This window comes from Balaenoptera ricei, chromosome 6 (genome assembly GCF_028023285.1).
Source record: "Balaenoptera ricei isolate mBalRic1 chromosome 6, mBalRic1.hap2, whole genome shotgun sequence".
In the NCBI taxonomy this organism is placed as follows: domain Eukaryota; kingdom Metazoa; phylum Chordata; class Mammalia; order Artiodactyla; family Balaenopteridae; genus Balaenoptera; species Balaenoptera ricei.
In genome coordinates, this window is record NC_082644.1 from 79,539,358 (window position 1) to 79,560,607 (window position 21,250).

A 21,250-nucleotide genomic window follows, 5' to 3' on the forward strand; every position below is an offset into this window, starting at 1 on the left:
ATTCCTGGGCATATACCCAGAGGAAACCATAATTTGAAAAGATGCATTCATCCCAATGTTCACTGCAGCAGTATTTACAATAGCCAAGACATGAAAACAATCTAAATGTCCATCGACAGAGGAACGGATAAAGAAGATGTGGTACATATATACAATGGAATGTTACTCAGCCATAAAAAGGAATGAAGTAATGCGATTTGCAGCAACATGGATAGCCCTAGAGATTATCATACTAAGTGAAGAGAAAGACAGAGACAGAGAAAGACAAGTATTATATCACTTATATATGGAATATAAAAAAATGATACAAACGAAGTTATTTACATAACAGAAACAGAATCACAAACTTTGAAAACAAACTTATGGTTTCCAGAGGGGAAATGGGGAGGGGGGCGATAAAATTAGGAGTTTGGGGTTAACACATACACACTACCATACATAAAATAGGTCATCAACAAGGACCTACTGTATAGCACAGGGAACTCTACTCTATATTCTGTAATAACCTATATTACAGGGAAAAGAATCTGAAAAAGAATGGATATATGTATATGTACAACTGAATCATGCTGAAACTAACACATCACCCCTGAAACTAACACAACATTGCAAATCAGCGATACACTAATATCTAATAAAAATTAGATTAAAAAAATAAAAAATTTTATAAAAGCATCCTTTCAAAAGCATCTTTCTAAATGTAGCTGTCTGACTCCAGGGTGTTAGGATAATTGCAAGATCATGAGGCTCAGTTACTTTGATTTCTTTTTCTATTTCTGGAGAATTTCTAAGAATACGTTGTTGTCGTTTTTTAAAGGAAAGACTGAGGTTTATAAACAGTACTTCAGAAGTCATCCTAAATGGCAATTCAGCTGTTTGTGTTACTGCTGTCTGTCCCTGGCATGTTGTAGTATCAACGTTGGCTTGGGTATATTTAACCAAAGGAATATTCAACGGTCAACTTACCACTTCCTGATCAATGACTAAGCTAAGCTGGGATTGTCTCTTTCTATAAAAATCACTGCAATTGACAAATGATGATGGATTTTGCATTTTGGGGCAGAGGATTTGTAGGAAGGGACGAAGAGGCAAAAGAAAGAGGAGGAGAGGAGGAGATGTAGCATGTAAGGAAGGAAAGAGAAAATGATTTCCTCATGCAAGTTTTCTTCTAAATCAAGAGCAGGTGCTGTCATTGTCAGGCTTTGGAGCTATTCCAGATAGCAATTGCTGGCAAAGTGTAATAACGTAAATGAACAGGACCATTTGCATTTTGTTCCTCGCCAATGTCTCCAAGGGGGTCAGCTAACCCAATTTCTACGCTAAATATGCAGCTGACTCAAGTGAAGTTGCCTGTCAGCAAACGCAGAGTTCACGTGAAGTTTCGCTTTTTAACACATGTATTTTATCAGACTCTCTTCTCAGTAACGGTGAGGTGAATTCAGGGTGTGTGCGCTGAGATGCATGAGCTATCCCACCGTGGTGTCTCCTGAGACCCTCAGAAGCAACGATGCAAACCTTACCTGAGGCAGAACAGAGAGGCATGAAAGGGACGTAACACAAGTTTGCTGGCCAGCAAATGGAATGGAGAGAGAAGGAAAGATACCACAGTCGCAACCAAAACATACACACACACACACCAGCCTGCAACTCTTCTCATCCTTTCCAGGATCATTTGTCCAGCAACACTGCAGAGAAGGTTACCTGAGTCTCCTATAATGAAATAAGAGAAGTAAAAACACAAGACAGGAAATGCCTCGTTACAATGCTTTGGCGTGACTGCCCTTGGTTATTTAATTGTGTTCTCTGCTTCAGGCTCAAAAATGCCAGTTGTGGCCTCAAAGTGACCCCTCACTGTTGGCTAATCCAAACCACCCAGACTTCTTTTTCTTTGCTTTTCTACTTTGCTTTTTTTTCTTTGCTTTTTTAAGCAGATGGCAGGGATAATACTCATGGGCTCATAGGAGGTGACATGGCTTTGAGATCATCCTTTCTTGACTGATGAAGTAACTGAGGCCCAGGGGAGTTAAGTGATGTACCAAGATCACAGACTAATCAGTGGCCAAGACGGGTCTTGAACCCTTTTCTTCTACATTGTGTACAGGGCCTCTGGCCATAGCTCATGTGGAGGTCACTAAAGCTGAAGGCTGAAATATTTGTTCAAATACTGCTCTCACACACAGATGTTCCCAGCTGGTGTGGACACTCTTGCAGCAAACTTAAGGAGCGCTTTTAACCACCCCCATCTTGCAGTCGTGCTGCCCAGAGCACTGAACAGCTGGCACTTCCCTACTGGCCTGAGTGGGATAACTTCCTCACAGCAAAATGCAAGACACCAAAACAACATATCTGTTCACTCTGGAGTGCTGCTTTTTCAAATGCTCATCAGAAGCCAGGAAGACAAACTCAATGGACCGGTAACTAGGGAGTGTGACTTTCTCAGATCATTAAGGTCTGAGAAAGTGGTATGAGCTTCTAAGACAGCAGACAAAGCTTTGGCAAATTCAGAAGTAACATGTGAACTGTCTTTACCTCCAGAGCACAAAAGCTGGTCAGGGCGTAGGAAGAGGTGGCATCTCCCTAACATTCCGGTGGGTGCAGCCAGAGGCACACTCATGCAAGCTGGCACCTAGAGAAGGCCAAGGCAGAGCCAGGGAGAGGAAAGGTGGCCTTCTCTCTCCAACAAACCAGACAGTTACAAAAAATGAGCTGACAACACAGAAAGGAGAGGAGCAGATGCCAAGGGGAGGAGGTGGTAGGGATGGAGGGCACAGCAAACCAGGTTATCCCTGAGATATCAGGTGTTTTCACAAAGAATGTGACAGGCGGAAGCAGTGGCTTTTTTTTGACCCAGGTGTGCTGATGAAAATCACCCTCTCCTGATTCAGGCAACAGAACCATGGGCTCAACCCACCCATCCAACCCACCTAACTCCACTGTGGATGAAAGAATAAGCAGGTGAGTCTGCTGGAGTAATAAGGGATAACTTGGCCTTATAATAACAGTGAAGCCGTGAGCCTGCCTTCTTCACAACAAAGGGACTTCTAATTTATGACCTGAATGGTAAAAATGTACAGGGACAGTCACTGCATGACAGACTTTGACAGACTTTTCTATATATCTTGTACTTTTTAGAATGAGCATAGGCTATTTTATAGTCTTTTTTTTTTTTTTTTTTTTTCTAAAAAGCAAACAAACCAAAAATACCTGATGGGTGGTGCAAAGGAGATATGACCTTCTGGGAAGATCTGGATGATGTTTAGATGGTGGTTTTCATTAGAAGAACAACAGGACTGTCTCTATGGCCAGCTGTCTGTCATTTTCAGCAAGATTAGGCCTGCTCTCATTCCAAAGGGCTGTGGGAAAAGTCTCCCTTAGAGGAGCTATCACTGGGCCATATTACCATTTCAGGGCAAATGGTGAAAAAGGAAGGTCAGGGCCGGGGACACCTATGGGCATTTTCCTTCACTACCATGGGTGGGGGCCCTGGGGGGTCCTGATAACTTCCATGGAGGTAGCAATGCATGGGGCAGAAAGTGGAAAATCTGTGGTGAAGGGAAGTTGGAGGGAAAAGGCAAAACATTCTTCTGCTTGTTAGAAAACCAAAGCTCTGGGTTTAATGCAGCGCCAAGACACTTATTTCCCTGTCCTCGATAAGGAAGACAGCACAATTGCCTTGTCAGCTTACACTTTTCCTGGAAGAGCTGAGTGGTTAGGGTGGGGCATCAGGACTGCAGGGAAGTTGTGCATGCAGCAGAAAAAGCCAAAAAGCCATTTATGGATTCTGAAGTTGACAATGTTCCGTGTGTCACTTGTGCTCATGTGATTTTTTGTGAGTCCCAAATTAATCAAGGCTCCTGGAGCTCCAAGAAAGCAGTGAAAATACAAAACAGAGCCTTTTCTCTCCCTTGTCCCTTACGAAGCGGGTGGAGATCTTGGCTGGAGTGGGCTGTTGTCAGGCATAGATGTAATGGAGTTTATAGAAAAGCAAACTTCAACTAGGGAGAAAAAAAGGACGAGGCTAAGTCTAAAAAGATTTCCTAAAGCTTCTGAAGAGGATTCCAAAGATTGGTCTGGAATTAAAAGCGCCTCTTACTGCAGGCCATGTAGAAAACAGACTTGAAAACAATTCAGTTAAACCCTGCAACTGACCCATATGAATTCCAAACAGACACTATTAAATTGGACAACTATGGCTTTCAAGAAATTTGCACCAAAGATGATAGCTATCAGGTATGCAGTGCAAAAGGCATTTTTCACATTGGAAAGTTACTTTTGCATAGTAAGCTTTCCAGTGTTCACTGAACTGAGTATGCAATAATACGCTCAGCTCTACAGTGCCCTGAACGTTGACTGCCTAATAGGGTCTTGGGACGTCATGCTGCAGAGAACCCTAGTTTTGTTTTCTTATAAAAACTATGTGGCCGCCCCGCTCCCTGCTTCCCAGGTTTGCAGAGCGCAGCTACCTCCATGAGAAATGACTCTCCTGTAGGGCTCGATGACCTTCATGTCAATCCGCTGCTCCTGTTCTCCAATCACCACGGTCCTCCACAGCCGGTTGTCCTCTCGCTCCTCTTCTGCCGTATATTCCGGAATAGACTCTGACTCTTGGCCAGAATCTTTGTTGGCTGTGTGATCCTCTGGAAATGAAGCATAGAGCAGGGATAAAGAAGAAAGACCTCCACAGGTGAGGCAGTTCAGCAACTAGCGACCTCCTGGCAGAGTCAACCCGACGGAGCTCCCTGTTTTGTACAACTCTGATAGAGCTTGACACCATCCTGATCACATAAAGGACACTCAGTGAAGTCTTACTGATTGACTGACTGAACAACCAATCCATTCTGAAGGCCAGGCGGAGGGTGGGGATAGGAAAAGAGCTAGAGCTGCCTTGTGTCTGTAGTGGTCCAAGGGGGCATGGGCTGGTGCCAACTCATCCTTGATCATATAAGTTGTAGACTGCAGGTCTTTCTGATGGGGTGAAAGGCTATTCATCAGGCCTTATTTTCCTTGGGCCACATTTCTTGGTGTATCCTGAGTGCTCAGAATGTTTTGGGGGCCCTCAGCTCAGTATCTTGATGATACCGCCAGCCTAGACCCCCACTCTAAGACTCTTACAGTGGGGTTGAATCCTCTTCTCTACTGGGAGCGCATCTGGACATTAATTTGATATTACTTCCTATACATTTTTCAAAATATGCTACACAAAGATTTTACAGTAAGTGAGAAACAACCTCGTAGACCAGAAGTGCTCCAAGGCCAAAAATTCACAAGACTCTTACTTGTGGGTGCCCAAGGCAATGAAAAAGCCCACTGAGCATTCTTGGGGGAGAAATTTACTACCCACTCTTGTGCATCAAGAAAAAAGCAACCATATTTAGTTTTCTTAAAAGAATAAGCAACAATTGTTTCCATTTTTACTTCAAGTACTAGTAGAATTTAACAATGGTTATTCTACGTATGTTTAAGTGACTTGGAAAAAAGGATTATTTATAGCTTTCACAATAATTCTGTCAGATGTTATCATTCTTAATTTTCCATTTCATGAGAAATTACCTTTGATTTATACTCCACTTGTATTCTTTTAATGGCACTTTGATAATAATAACAGCAATATTTATTAAGCATCTACCGTGTATCAGGCACAACAGTAGATACTACAGCAGACATGATACCAATGCAAAAACTCTGAAGTAACTACCTCAGGTCACAGAGTTAGGAAGCAAATACAATCAGACCCTTACCTTTTCTACTCTTCTAAGCTATCACACTGTACCTTGAATGTGTAACTGTCTCATTCTCATTTATTTTACTATAAGGCAGTGAGTTCCTTGGGCTAAGAAATTGTGCCAGAATCATCTTTAATATCCGCCTCCACCAACCCATTCAACCCTTAGCTTGAAACCCTGCACAGAGCACTCAGTAAAACTTGGGAGGGTGAGTGGATAAATAAAACTTGGACAAGTTCCTGGAAGTATAGGTAATCTGTGAGGGAGCCACAACAGAGCCATTATGTTCCAGAAGATCCCGCAAGACAAATTCAAACGTGTGTAATTACCTGTGACTTAGAATAGCAAAATGGAGTTCAGCTGGGAAGCAATCCTAGCTTTTTATGCCAACACCAACAGCTACTACCACCTGCAGAGCCTTGCAGTCACTCTGGCTTTCTCTGCAATCCCACCAGCGCTTGCAGCTTACTCAGGATGGGAAAGCAGCAACCTTGGCTTCAGATCAAGCGCTGTGTCACTTGTGCAAATCCATCCATCTGCCCTGGACTCCCTTTCTGGGATCCCTTCCTGCTTCTCCCTTCCCACTTGGGTTAGGACCCTCGGATGCTCCTCTCAGCTCCCTTCCCAGGACCCTGTTTTCCCACCGGTCTCTGCTCCCTCAGACCTCTGGGCTCTGATGCGGGTTTGTCTTCTGAGGTTCTTGTACACAGCTGCTCTTCTCTGCAATGTACTCACCATCCACCAACCCCTCTTCACCCTGTTTGGGACTTTCTGGCCTGCTCTACGTTGACCCTGGTGATCTGTGTGGGGTTGTTTTGTTTTCTGCATGCTTTTATTGAGGCTACTTTGTTAAAATAAATTTTTTTTTTGTATACTGTTCTCTTTGCTTGTTATAAAAATAAAACACATTAATAAAAGTACAAGCAATACAGAAATTGTTGGGTGGGGGCTAGTGGTGCGATGGATAACGCATCTGACTACGGATCAGAAGATTCCAGAAACTGTTCAGGGAAACAGCAAAAAACACCAATGCCACTCTCACTCATTTTTGTTTGATCTGTAGTTTTCTTTCTATACTCATGTGCACAAACATACTTTTTTTTCCCAGAAAGTATGATTAATCTCTATCTTCTGCATGTTCTGTATGTCCTGTTCTACAATGTGCTTCCACCTAATAACACAGCATGGGCTTCTTTTCATCTCAGTGAATATAAACCCTGCTCATTATTAAAAATAGCCCTAGAGTATTCAATTTTACTGATGTCTTTTAGTTTACCAGTCCCATAGCGATGGGAATTTAGTTTTATTCTATTTTATGGGTTGTTGTTCCTTATAAAGAATTTGCTGCAATAAGTATCTCTGTAAAGGCGTCTTACCTCTTTTGTGCACATATTGCTATAGGTTACCTTTCTAGCAATGGAATGCTGGGTCAGAGGGTCTAAGCACTGAAAGGCTTTATGAGCATTTTTGCCCTTGAATATATCACACCAAAATATCTGAGAGTACCTATTTCCTCACGCTATTAAAACCACTGGCGGAACTTCCCTGGTTGCGCAGTGGTTGAGAATCTGCCTGCCAATGCAGGGAACACAGGTTCAATCCTTGGTCCGGGAAGATCCCACATGCTGTGGAGCACCTAAGCCCGTGCGCCACAACTACTGAGCCTGCGCTCTAGAGCCCGCAAGCCACAACTGAAGCCCACACACCACAACCACTGAAGCCCATGCGCCCTAGAGCCTGTGGGCCACAACTACTAAGCCCATGCACTGCATCTATTAAGCCCATGTGCCGCAATGGCTGAGCCCACTTGCCTAGAGCCCGAGCTCCACAACGAGAGAAGCCACTGCAATGAGAAGCCCACCCACCACAATGAAGAGCAGCCCCCGCTCGCCGCAACTAGAGAAAGACCGCGCACAGCAATGAAGACCCAACGCAGCCAGAAATAAAATAAAAAATTAAATTAAATTAAATTTTAAGAATATGAGAAAACTACTTTAAAAAAAATAATTCTTCTGCTACAACTATAAATTACCATCCTTCCATTGCTATCATTTTCTCACTATTTGCAAAATTTTCCGGTCTCATTTAACTCTCTATCCCCAGGCCCTCCAAATTTAATGTTTGGTCTTACGCTCTCTTCACTAAGAAATGCTTGATTTTCTTTGTCTCCTTTTCTGAATAACAGGCTTTTCTCCCTGGCGACTGTTGAAGTCAATTAAGCCCTGGTACACAGGGGAGAAGTCAACTTGAACATTTTCTTTTGCCTTTGGTGAGATGATTTAGTACACAGACTCCTGAATATCCTGTGCTAACAGATCACAGTGGGGAGTCCACTGTTGGTGATCATACAGACTAACAAAAGATGAGGCGATGAGGCCAGCTGTGGCCTCCAGTAGGGACATACATCTGTAAAGGGGACTAGCTTCCTATGTTGTGATCTTGCACTGATAATGGGAACAGTCTGAAAATGGCTTAAAAGACATTCATTACGTTTGAACTTTTTCCTTTAATTTTTTTTTTTTTTAAGCCAAAGAGCCTCTTTATTTGTATTAAATGTTAGAAATCACTCCCAGGAAGAAAATGAGGTTAGGTATTATTCATGACATATTTGATCGCTAACATAGGCATAATTGAATCCTGAACATGCTATGTATTAATCTAGATTATTGATTTAGAGAACATTAGGTTGAATGTTACTAATTTAATTTGGAGGAGGAGTGCTTTCTAAATGACACTCATCATTCAAGTCATGTTTAGTATTATGCTAAACACCCAGAGATTTATAAACTAGCTTTTAATTTTCATTCCTAACATACCTTTCATCTCTCCCTTTTATGCTACTTAGTATCCAATGTGGATTCAGGTTTGTTTGAGCCTGAAGTATATATAGTTTTGGGGGGAGGGAGCTTTTTAAGGAAAATAATTTTTTCTTTTTTTTTTTTTTTTTCCAACTTTTACAAAAGCATATAATGATGTGAACATATTTCTAGGGACCCTTCCTGACAGAATGAAGCTTAAGTTCAGCTTCATCTTTTGCCATTATCACAAACTGAGAAAATTCTTCACTTTTTTCCTGTTGAAGTGTAGTTCAGTACAGTCGGAAAGGGCATAGCTGGGGTTCAAACACAGGCTTTCTCCATCTTCTTTGCTATTGCTAGAGTCCTAGGTACATCTTAGTCCCAGGCGACAAGAGTAACTTGGTCAATGGTCTTCCCACTTCCATGTTTTCATACACTCTGCCCCCCCAGGTTTGAACTTTCACTTGTTAGAGGAAAGACATCCTGTATCCAGCTAAGAAAGTCTTTAAAGTTCTTCAGGTGACAACAGGTATGTAGTTAATTTGAATGTGAAAACTCAACATACAAAAATACAAGGAAAAATCATCCTTTCAGACCACATCATCATTATGGCATAAGGTTGCTCATGGGTAAAACAGAATAAGCCTAACACTTGACTAGTTAATATGCAGAGTTAAAACAGGGAATTGATTTTATAAGCTGGTTGCCTGTAGGCTGTGAAAATAATGGAAGACTGCAGATAAGGAAGTTAAATGAAGTGACTACCTGATTATGTGGAAAAAACGTTAGGGCATCTTATTCACATAGGAAACTGTCTGTCATTAGGGGTTAGTTTTAGAAAAGATAGCTTAAACGAGGTCACTAAACATCGCTTAGCCTAGGAAGAAAAAATATAAGCGCACATGAGTGTTTCTTATAATGTTTTTATCAGAAATATTCAGGCTAAAATTCTCTATCATTTTTCCATTTCCCTTATGAAATGCCTTTGCTGAGACCTGAATTATGGTAAAAGTAACTCTGCAGTTGGTTTGGAAAACAGAAATAGGTCATCATCAGTTTTCTGACCTTTGGATATTTTTAAGTTTATAGGATTATTATAATAAAGTATTAAAAGAAAAAAAAAGCTCAGATCTCCCTTAATATGAAAGACTGGCCTGTTACATCCTTCACTATCTACATATTTCTGATATCTTTGGCACTTCTAAATATCAAAGGAAGTCAAGCCTTAATTATGTCAGTACTTTGAATGATATTTAGACACAGCTATTAAAGAAAATAGCTTGGAAAGGAAGACTAATTTAACATCTTTTGATAGTGAGCTTCAGAAATTTTCCATAAGCAAAATCACATCGTGGGCAAATAACCTGGCAGCAATGTTTGGTGATCATCAACTGAATAAAACAGGCAAATGGTGTAAACATCCTTCAAGCACTTGGGAAATTAAGGGCCCTCAAGTCACCGGAAAATGGCTGGATAAAAGGGAATGTAAATGTGAGGGTGGGTCACCAGGCTTGACTTCAGGTGTGCTAGCCTAACCTAGTAAATGATCCTCCTTTTCACTGTCAGTATATTTATGGAGAAGGAGCATGGCCCAGGAGTCAGGACAACAACTCAGGTTTTGAATGCTGGCTCTGACATTTACTGGCTATGTGACCTTAGGTGAATTGCTTAACCTCTGGGGGTAACATAATACGTATTCATAGATTTGACGTGAGCATTAATATAGTTAATGTTTATAATGCACCTAGCACAGATCCTGGCGCACAGTAAGCACTATGAAAAGTGTTCGTTAAATAAAATTAATGACTGACCAAACACTCTTGAAAGCCTGTGCCTTAAAAACTCCAGTTTTGTTTAGAATGTATATGCCTAGTTCAGAATGCTCACACAACAAACAAGCAACAAGAAAACCATGAAGCTTTCCAAGCACTAATTTCATACTTTGGGACGCTAATGTATTCTCTCTTTATAGTCAGTTATCTATATCTGCAAGTTTATAAAATATAGCTGTTCAGATGCACTTTGTGTTTTCAGTGTTTAATGTTGTTTTTAAAACAGTGTCTGAACATACATCTTTCATATGAAAATCAAGGTGGACTTAAAATTCAGCTTACATTAAAATTCTCTCCTTTGAGTTTAAGACCTAAATGCAGGGTTGTGGCCGTTAATCTGGTTCTTTCAACATAACTGTGTCGACTAAATAAAAAGAACTGTGTCAGCAAGTGGCAGCTTTAATTACCAGTTTGCTCAGCCACCGCCACTTTGCTTGACAGTTTTACTATTTATAAAAAGAAAAGGTTCAGATGTGGTGTGACACAGCTCTCCAGGGCAACAGGGAAGTACAGGGGGAGGAGAGGGAGGGGCTCGCAGGGTCCTGCCACAGCTGTCTTCTCTGGGATTTTAAGTTAAGGCATGATTTTTACACTTGAAGATCTATTAGCAGAAGAAGGGTTGGGAGAGCTGGGGTCAGCTGGAAAGGATGGAGTAGCTGGGGAAGAGTGTCTGAGATGGCAGAAAAGAATATGAATTCAAGACCTTTCACCTCCTGTTTGTGCATTTCAACCTACAGGATCAAATATCCTGATAACTATAAAAATCCAAGAACATGATAAAAGTACAATATAAAACCTCTACTTAAACATGATAGTCTGTAATACAAGTAGTTTAGCCACTTCCTGTTTTCTTAGCTTGAGGAAATAAAGCTTTACACTCTGTGAAGGCAGGGTCTGAATCTATGCTGGTTGTGGTTGTAGCCCTGGTTGCTCAATGACCATTGGTTGACTTAAGTAATTTGATGATGAAAGTAATTTGATGATGACTCTCCTAATTTCATAACTATGTTCTTCTATGAAAGAAACTGCTGGAATCAGTATAGCTCTAAATGAGTCAGGGCATCATTCAATTGTGGTATTTCTTTTTTAATCATTTTCAAAGTGTATCAAAGCAGTAGCTGTAGCCAGGATTCTCTTACTTTCAAATTCAAATACTATAAAGTCAGAGAATGCCACCCTGTAAAACTGAAACTACATGATGCCATTTTTTAAAGCAAGCGCTTTGTATTTGTATAGATTTCTTAACAAACACAATTTCATTGAGCAAGAGAAAGAACTAAAATAAGACTGGTAATCATATCAGGAGTGCCAGTGTTTGATCCAGCAGCTTTTAATTTTCTTCCTTTTTATTCTTCCCCCAGCACACACCCTGTCCCATCCCTCCTTCCTTCCTGCTTTATTGGGGATGTAGCACTAAACATAAGAAAGTCCCTGACCTTGTGGAACAGACATTCTAGTGGGAAGAGAAAGAAAACAGAGATGCAAACAAATAGTTAAATGATATGATTTCAATTAGTGTGACGCATGGAAAATAAAGTGAATACTGGGATAGAGAGTGACTAGGTGGTGGGGTGGGGAATGCCTTTGATTACAGAGGTCAGGGAAGGCCTCTGAGAAGGTGACATCTGATTAAGATCTGAATAAAGAGAAGGAGCCACGCATGTAGGATCTGTGGGAAAGAACATTCCAGACAGTGGGAGCTTGTACAGAGAAACTGGTAAGCTCTAATTTTTCCACTTCTAATTTTATCTTCCAGATTAAATTCTCTTTCTCTGCAAACCCAGTCCCAATTTTCTTATAACACAGCATGTAACAGTTTCCCTACAACCCCAGCCAAGCACAAGGCCTGGCATAAAGTAGGGGTTTAACAAAGGAGTGATGGCTATGTATGACCTCTGTGAGCCGTACCTGTTCTGTCAAGCTCTAAACCATCAATCATGGCGACCTATGACATGAGATACAAACAGAAGCTTCTAGAAATCACAGAAAGGAGCCACTAGCAACACAATGAGAGGTTTGTTCCTAAAGCCACTTAGATGGCATGAGATAAGATTAGATAATCTTTCACTTTTCACTTAACTTTGGCCTTGCCAACTTGGCAACTTACCATGCCCAGTGTACTCAAAAGAATCTGCTTCATCGGGGGTATCGAGTTCATCCACATTGATATCAATTTCATCTGGACTGTCCAAGTTATCATCAGAGAGAATAGACCCTTCACTTTGATCCAGAGACAGATTGATATTTGGGGCTGTGAGTTTGATTCTCTGAGGATGACTGCCATTAAGATCCAGAGAATTAGGAGGTTCTAAAGCAGATAAAGAGCAACATTAAGTATTAGACCATACACACAGCTGCCAACAGTGGGTGTGGGCCCCAGTGAAAAACAATTTTGAGGCCCTTTCAGCAAAGGCACACCTGCTAAAAGTCCTCATGTGGGATTTAGACCCCACTCTTGACCAGCAGGCCTCAGTACTGGCTCGCCCCAGCTACATCAGCCCTGGCCACGCAGAAATAGGAAGTGGGAGCCACTGCTAAATGGGCAGAGATATAGTTTTTAGAACTGCCCTGTTCAGGTTTGAGAACTTGACATTGATATAATACTGAATCAAATTTTTTATGATGCATATTACTTAAGAAAAACAGTTAAGCTTTACACATAACTTAAAATGATTCACGTAGACTTTATTCCTGTGAAATGGAGGATACAAACTTTATCTGTAATATTACAGACACTCCCAAAATACGTCCCTTTAGTTCCTGACAACTCTGTTGTGAACTTTCTTTGGCTTTTTTTTTTTTTTTTGCAATAAAACTGAGGTACCCTCCCAGATTACATTCCTTGATCAAGCAGTCATTACTTCTTATGCCAATATTGCTTGACATTGGTTCCTGTACCGTAGTGATAGTCTCCTCGTGTAAGGCTCATGGAATTAGCTCCCACTCTTTCACTGTAATATGCATCTTGCTGTTCAAGAGCCTTTCACTTAACAGAAGCAGAGCTGGAGAAGTCATTTTTAACCAAGTTGATCCCAACTAAACAATGTTAGAGAGATACCTTAACAAAAAAATTTCAGGATTCCCTATCACAAAATGTTTTGAAGGCCATCTGGTATACCCATCAATTCTGGAATTCTAACTCTAGTCTTCTCTCTTGTCCTAAGGAAGCTGACACTGTTTCTTTGTCATTAAGATTTTTTTTTTTTCTGTATAGACAACACCTGAACCGTGTTCCATGTAATGTTTTTATGTATTACTTGAAAAAAAGTTTCTATTGATCCGTCAGTTTGTAAAACATTGGGTTTCCATATTACAGGGATTCTCAGAGCTGTGCTGTCCAAAAGAAATTTTTTGTGATGGTAGAAATGTTACGTATATAACACTTTTGGTTTTTATTTTTTGGCCATGCCACGTGGCTTGTGGGATCTTAGTTCCCTGACCAGGGATCGAACCTGGGCCCCCTGCAGTGGAAGCGCAGATTTCTAACCACTGGACTGTCAGGGAATTCCCACAATTCACCTTTTTTAATAAAAAGTGAATTGTGGACCTTGAAGAGTGGAGCAGATGTACAGTGGCTACCATGCTTATTTGGCCATAGAACACTTAAGAATAATTATGTCACATGATTAGTACTTTGAAGAATGCACTTTAAATACTTGGACAGAAATAAAAAATTGACTCCCTTCTTTCTCAATTCTAGGCTTGACTGATAATGTCAGGGTTCAGGATCTTGGTATGATCCTGTAGCTGGTACAGTGCAAAGGAGTGAACCTAGTACAGAGTGAGAGTCATATAGGTTGCAACTGAAATTTTTAAATTCCTTTTTGTATATGCCTTGGGTTGTAAAGTGTAGTTTGGGTTTTTTGTTTGTTTTTCTTTTTTAATAATCAGGATACTGAGCATCCTTAATATTAAATCACTAATTTTAAATATTCTCACATTTAAGTATAAATTTGGTGAACTTAGATGTTAGAATTTGGTATAATGATAAACAGCAGCCAGTTATCTCAGGAACTGGAAACATTGGCAGATCCAGGCATGGCCCAGGAGATAAAGGGTGGCCCACACTAGTTGATGATTCAAGTCAACTCTGAAATTAACCACATCAAGCCTAACACCTTCCTCACACATATTTTTTTCCTCTCTTCACTTTTATCACTGATCTCACAAGTTGGATGCACAGGAAATGGTTCTCTCACTGAATAATGGAACACGTTTGGATATAGAACACTGCTGAAGAAAATGAATGAACGCTCTCTCACCAGGCCTCATGTCTGCAGCACTGGGACTCAGCATTCCCTCCTCAAAGGGGATGTCCATTCCCACATCCTCTGACAGTAGTCTGAAAAAACAAACAAAAACAAAGCAAAGAGTGTAAAAAATTGTGTGGGATTTAATTTTCTTTGAAAAGGAAACCCAGAGATTCCAGGATGGCATTTTCAAGAAACCAAGTATGTGTACTGAATCCATTGTAAGTGGCCCCAAATTCGAATACAGACTTTCTGCAGTTACTGTGAATGAGAACCACGGACTCGGATTCTACTCTGTGCACAGAGCGAGTCACTTCTTCTGCCAGTTCTCATAAGTAAACACACCTCAAGTAAGAAATTTAGAAACAGGAGAAGCAAATAACTAATAAAGTATACTTAAGGAGACATTTAATTTTTTTTTCAACAAGGGATACAATATATGTGCTTTGGTGTAAGTACAGATCTGACTTTGTATATATCTCTTCCTCTGTGTAAATTTGAGCATGTTACCTAAACTGCTGTGGGCAGAGGAAAGCATACTCTGCTGATCTCTATTTGTAAAACAGGGATAGGCCACCTACCTCACTGAGTTGTTGAAAGATTAAGCAATGAATGTAAAGTGCCTAACATTCCTGAGAAGGTGCCAACTGATGTTATTTTCCTTCCTTCTTTGAATATTTAAAGATTCATTGTGAATTATAAGTTGGTGAAGATGGTTCTGGTTATGAGTTACAATCTTTTCTCTGTAATCAGTGTTGAACCCGGGACTATTGAACCCAGGACTTACCCACTTGGTAAGACTAGTGGAAGGGAACAGACAAATACTGGAGGAAATTGTGGCAAATCTATATGCTCTTGTAGGAAGCTGATCACTGTTCAAAGTAAATTCCCCTTGACTTATTTTTATCTCCTGACCCCCGTTCAGTACATCCCCATTTATCACGATAATATATATATATATATATATATATATATACACACATTTTAACATCTTTATTGGAGTATAATTGCTTTACAATGGTTTCTGCTTTATAACAAAGTGAATCAGCTGTACATATACATATATCCCCATATCCCCTCCCTCTTGCGTCTCCCTACCACCCTCCCTACGACAATATATTTTTCTTCGTGGTGGCTTCCATGTAATTTCACTCATCTAGGGTGAATACCTCTGACGTAGGCACTAATCTAAATTTAAACATGATAAACCTTTGTGTTAAAGTTCTAAATTTAATCCCTCCCTCCCTCCCTCTCCTACTGCGACTCCTCTCCACCTCAATCTGGGTCTACCAAACATTTGGAGTTTGCTTACCAGGATGATCAGTTTCTTCAGGATTCAAGTTAAACCCCTTATTGTTAACAAAGCCTATGACGTAAACAAAATCCTGTGTCTCTAGTGATAGCTGTACTTGCTTCATTTATTCAGCAAATATGTATCGAGTGTCTACTCTGTGCTAAGGATGTAGAAGAATGAAACAGACCAGCCTCATGCTTGTGGTGAAGATGGGATGATGGAGTTAAAATAATGAGGACTGTCACCAACAATTCAGCGCTGCTCCCCTGAGAGAAGTAAATGCCTGTGTCCTTACCCGTCAACCCCACAGACCCCTTCAAAAACACAACCCCAGGGAGTTTCTTTCTCCATACACTTGTTGTGGCTTCTGCCCTATATGTTCTCTGAAATGAGTCCTGCACCCTAGTCGAAAAACAGTGAGCAAGGGGTCAGCGTGTGAGTCAAAGGCAATAAACGTATTGGCAGGAACAAGATAATCCTTGCCAGAGACGCACCGCATGGGATGCATCAAACCAGACTGTCCAGCAATGGAGGTGGGGTGGTAGGCAAAGAGAAGGCCTGCTCTAGGCCCCAGTTTGAAAGTCCTGGGACCCAGAGGGTTAGCTGTCTGGGTTTCCCATGCTGTTGCAGTTTTTCAAATTTCCTTACAATGACCCCTTGTCATCTGAAGTAATCTGTGTGCGTTCCCTTTGACATCAACCCTGTAGTACCTGTAAAGTAGCAAAATGCTGCTGTTGAGAGCAGCTAGATTCAAATCTTAGCTCTTCCCCTTACTGTGTGTCATACGGCAAGTTACTTAATCTTTCTGTGCCTCCATTTCCTCGCCAATAAAAAAGAGAGACTGTGCAATGCCTGAAAAGAACACTGAAAGAAAAAAATGTTATCTACTTTATTGTAGTTCTTTTTGCTATTACAATTGCCTTCTCCATTAGCCTTGAAGCTGCATGAGGACAGAAACCATGTCTGTCTTCTTTACTATTGCATCTCCAGCACCTGGTAGAAATAAATACCCGATAAATATGTGTTGGATTGAATTACTGAACTTGAAATCCCCTAAATGCGCATGTACATTATTTTCTCTAGTTGCCTATGAGTCAACCTTAAAAAAAAAAAAATTTAAAAAAATGACATCATATCTACTTGCTTCAGAGAGCACATAAGGGTGCTGGCCTTAGCTCCAAAATAAATATGAAGGGTTTAAAAATAGACAGATAGTATCCGTCTTAAAATTTTGTAGGTTTTGTTGATGTTTGTGAGCTACAGGCAACATCATGGAGTAATTGAAAGGCTCCTAGATATGAGGATATAGTCCTGGGTTACAGTTCTATGGTTAGTACTGACAAGCTTATTAACCCTGAGAAAATTAGCTGACTGTCTTTGTGATTTTAAATGAAGATAATGAATACCGAATATTACAGTGACTGTGGAGAATAAACAGGATAAATAGAATACGTAAGAAAATACTCTGGAAATTATAAAGCATTGACTAAGTTTAAGGTATTGTGTTCCCTCATTCTAAACATAATAGCAGGATCAGTGATTTAATTGAAGTCTGTGTCATGGTTGGACAAAACATATATTGAGGTTATTAAAATTGGGGTATCAGCCTAGGTAAGGGAAAATTTCAGTGCTGCACAAATCTCCATAGAGCCTATAAGTGCCCTGGACTCACTGAAGTTAGTAAATAGAGCCTTTGTCTCTCACTGCCCCTTTACGGCACAGAGACGCAGTTAAGAAAGTGCTAGAAAACCGGAGACGGCATACCTGAGGGAATAGAAAAGCTGAAGCTGTGAACAGGCAGTGATGGGAAAAGAGGGACTCACAAATCCACAGATATTACAGAAGGCCGTGGGGAGTTTTTAGGAAACCCCAGGGACAGAGAAGGAACGCTGCACCAGAACAGCCCAGAGGCAAACCTGGGAGAAACCCAAGTTATGCCCATTGTAAATACTTCAACCACATTCATACATTAGGTCTATAAATATTTGTAGAAATGAAGTGGCCAGAGTCGTTGGCGATGGAACAGCATGGAGTTTTACCAACGGGAATGGAAGCCTCTTGGGATCTGTTACGTAACAAATCAGTCCATAGTGAAGGTTAAGTATTTTACCTTACCCAACTGTAGTCACTACCTAATTAGGGGTTTTCTCTGTACGGAAGGGAGCTACCAAACAGGCTGGGGGTGTTGTAAACACTGAGTCTGACTCCACTATGGCTGACCTCCCCAACAGATGCTCGGCTCCACGTCGCCATCTAGAGGACGGATCCAGAACTGTTTGCTGGGCGGGTTTTATAAACATTATCGCTCTTCACCAAATAGTTCTGGCTCTCTGCCTTTTGCGCACGTGTCCTCCCCTGAAATTAGGGTGGCCATGTGACTTGCTTTGATCAATGAAACGAGGGCGGAAGTGGCAGGTGTCACTTCCGGGCAGAAGAATTAGGACCAAGTGTAGGTGCCACTTGCTGTTCCCCGCCTTGGTGCCTATGGAGGAGCTCAGCCTGAATAAAGATCGTTGGATATATGAGCAAGAAAGAAATCTTCTTGTTTTGCCCTGAGATATTGGGTTTCTCTGTTAACCACGTGCTCATCCAGCCCATTCTGAGTAGTACAGCTGATCTTTATTGTTTGTTTTGAAGGGAATATCTGACTGGCACTATGCCCTGATTTGGGTAACCCATTTCCCACATTCTCAACCCAGGCTCAGGTTGATGGTAAACATCTTGTCTAGGTTTGCTTTAGCATATAGGAACATTTTTTAAAATGAGGACAAAGCTCAGAAGAGCATCAAATGCTTTTCAAGCATTCTATAAACTTGAATATTAATATACCACCTTTATGGGTTTTTCATAGCCACCTAGCCTTTGTCAATTTACTTAACATTTTTCTTTAAATTGACTTAACTAAGTTTGTTTTGAAAGGAAGATTATCACTGTATATAAGGAAACTGAGAATCACTCACCTAAAATAGTCACATAAATTAAATATAATCAAAATAAAACAATGCTATTAAATTCAAGGTAGAAACCCCTGGGCTCTCCCTCTGAGACTTTTCTTTATTTGCTAAAAAAAAAAAAAAAAAAAAAAAAAAAAGAGATCAGAAAGTGTCTGGCAAGGTGTAATGTCATTTATCATTATAAATCCAAAGAAATGCTATATAAGACAGAACACCCTAAAAGTAATTAATACATTTCCAAACTTGAAAGAGACCGAGGGAAATCCCCAGGTGCTGGCAATGAAGAGTTATTCTAGAAAGCTGATGAAATGTAGCCTGCAGGATTTTGGACTGGACATAGGCCTTTGGGCCCCACAGGAGAAGTGACCTCCAGGTGCTGGAAGAAAGGCCTAGACCTGAACTTCTAATAAGGCCGTGGCCCTTAAAAAGCAGCCCTCTTAATGAAAGAGGGATGAGAACAAACTCTATCCTCTGGCCTTGGAAAGCACAGTCTGCCTGGAATCTCGGGTGGAAAACAAAAAGCAACCTATGAGAATTAGAGACACTGCTTGTATGCCAAGTATGTCTTGACTTATATTACCTGAATGATGTAGGAAACGCAAGTCAAGAGATTAAAATTAAAATTCACCTAGGACCATTGAAGGCCTAGAGGCCTAGGGTTCCAAAAGAACCAAATACGAAACCACTTGATAGTGCTACTTTTACTATCTAGGATTCACTGGAAATCCACTTAGGAGAAAGAGAAAACCCTCTGAAAGGTGAACCCACACCAACACCCTCACCCACACCCACCAAACTACAAACTAAACTAAGGAAAAACACTATGGGGTATTGCCAGCAGATGCTGTAAACAGAAGAACTAGCAATAAATCTTTAAAAAAAAAAAAACCAATATGAAAGAGATTATAATAATTAAAGAATAATTTTTAAACCTTCGTGGTGTTAAAGCACTGAGATTTGGGGTTGTTTGTCATAGCAGGCAGTGTCATTTACCCTGAGTAGCCATGCTGGTTAAAAAAGGGAACATCTAAAAATAATAGGGGCTTCCCTGGTGGTGCAGTGGTTGAGAATCTGCCTGCCAATGCAGAGGACGTGGGTTCGAGCCCTGGTCTGGGAAGATCCCACATGCCGCGGAGCAACTGGGCCCGTGAGCCACAGCTACTGAGCCTGTGCATCTGGAGCTTGTGCTCCGCAACAAGAGAGGCCACAACAGTGAGAGGCCTGCGCACTGCGATGAAGAGTGGCCCCCACTTGCCACAACTAGAGGAAGCCCTCGCACAGAAACGAAGACCCAACACAGCCAAAAATAAATAAATAAATAAATAATTTAAAAAAATAAAAAATAATAATGCAGAAGCGTTGACGATAAAGTGATATAAAAAGAAATATCAGAAAAACAATAGCCACAGGAAAGCAATTGTCACAATATTAGTAGCAAACAAAATAGACTTCAGGCAGAAAAGCATTATTAAGGCTTAAGAAAGTTATTACTTTATGATAAAAGGAGGAATTTCTCAGAAGATATATTGATCCAGAGCCAATATGCTTTTAACAACATAGGCCAAAAAATCGAATATAAATTATAAGGAGAAATTAACTTCATAGGGGGAAGTTTGAATGTCTCAAGAATTTAGAAATCAATCTGAAAAAATGCATAAAGATACAGAAGATCTGAACAAAGTACTAACATAGCTTGGTCTAATGGACAATCCACACTCAAGAAAAATACACAATTTTTTCAAACTCATGAAAACTATATAGAATGTCTTGTAAAATACCAAAAGTCAACATTGCATGTACCTTATTTTCTGACTTCAGGGCCATATATAAGAAATCAATCATAAAAAGACTGTTTAGAAATTTAAAAACACATCTGTAAGTAACTGAACAATAAAGCCCTACGTGTCAAAACTTGTGAAAGCAGCTAAAGAAATTCCTAGAGGAAAATAAATAGCCTTGAACTCAGATATTAGAAAAGAAAATGGATGAATTAGCTAAGGGTTCAACTCAATCCAGGCAGTCGGAAGAAGAACCGTGCTCTTAGGTGATTCAGTGCTAGTTATACTGAATCTGGGCACCCCTCTAATCACAAATACCACCAAGTGGGGAAGAGTGACATAAATAGCATCTTCCAATTTGAGAATGGATCCCATGTATATTAGTAGATTTTGTGTTTCTGGTACTTCTGCTTCTTAATAAAGAAATTAGCGCACAGTAGCACGGCGGTCCTGACACCAGAGTAAAAGACTGACCGAAAAAGGAAAACTCGGGGACCTGGTTATATGCACCCTCTTGAGTTTAGACCAGGTACAAAGGTAAGCCCACTCTACATTGTATATCCTTCCAGCATTTATGAATCTGGAGGGATTTAACTCTTGTAGGATTATCCTTGTCCGAAA

General features: G+C 40.6%; 1 protein-coding gene across 4 annotated transcripts in view; it reads right to left on the minus strand.

Moving 5' to 3' along the window:
- PRUNE2 (prune homolog 2 with BCH domain) overlaps window positions 1-21,250 on the minus strand; it is a 259,194-nt gene that overhangs the window by 29,245 nt on the left and 208,699 nt on the right. For all 4 annotated transcript variants that reach the window (XM_059924952.1, XM_059924949.1, XM_059924950.1 and 1 more), the window contains exons 10-12: window positions 14,616-14,695; window positions 12,461-12,661; window positions 4,464-4,637 (exon numbers count right to left, since the gene is read on the minus strand). In XM_059924952.1, coding sequence (XP_059780935.1) covers window positions 4,464-4,637; window positions 12,461-12,661; window positions 14,616-14,695 — 455 coding nt within the window. The remainder of the gene's footprint in view (window positions 1-4,463; window positions 4,638-12,460; window positions 12,662-14,615; window positions 14,696-21,250) is intronic.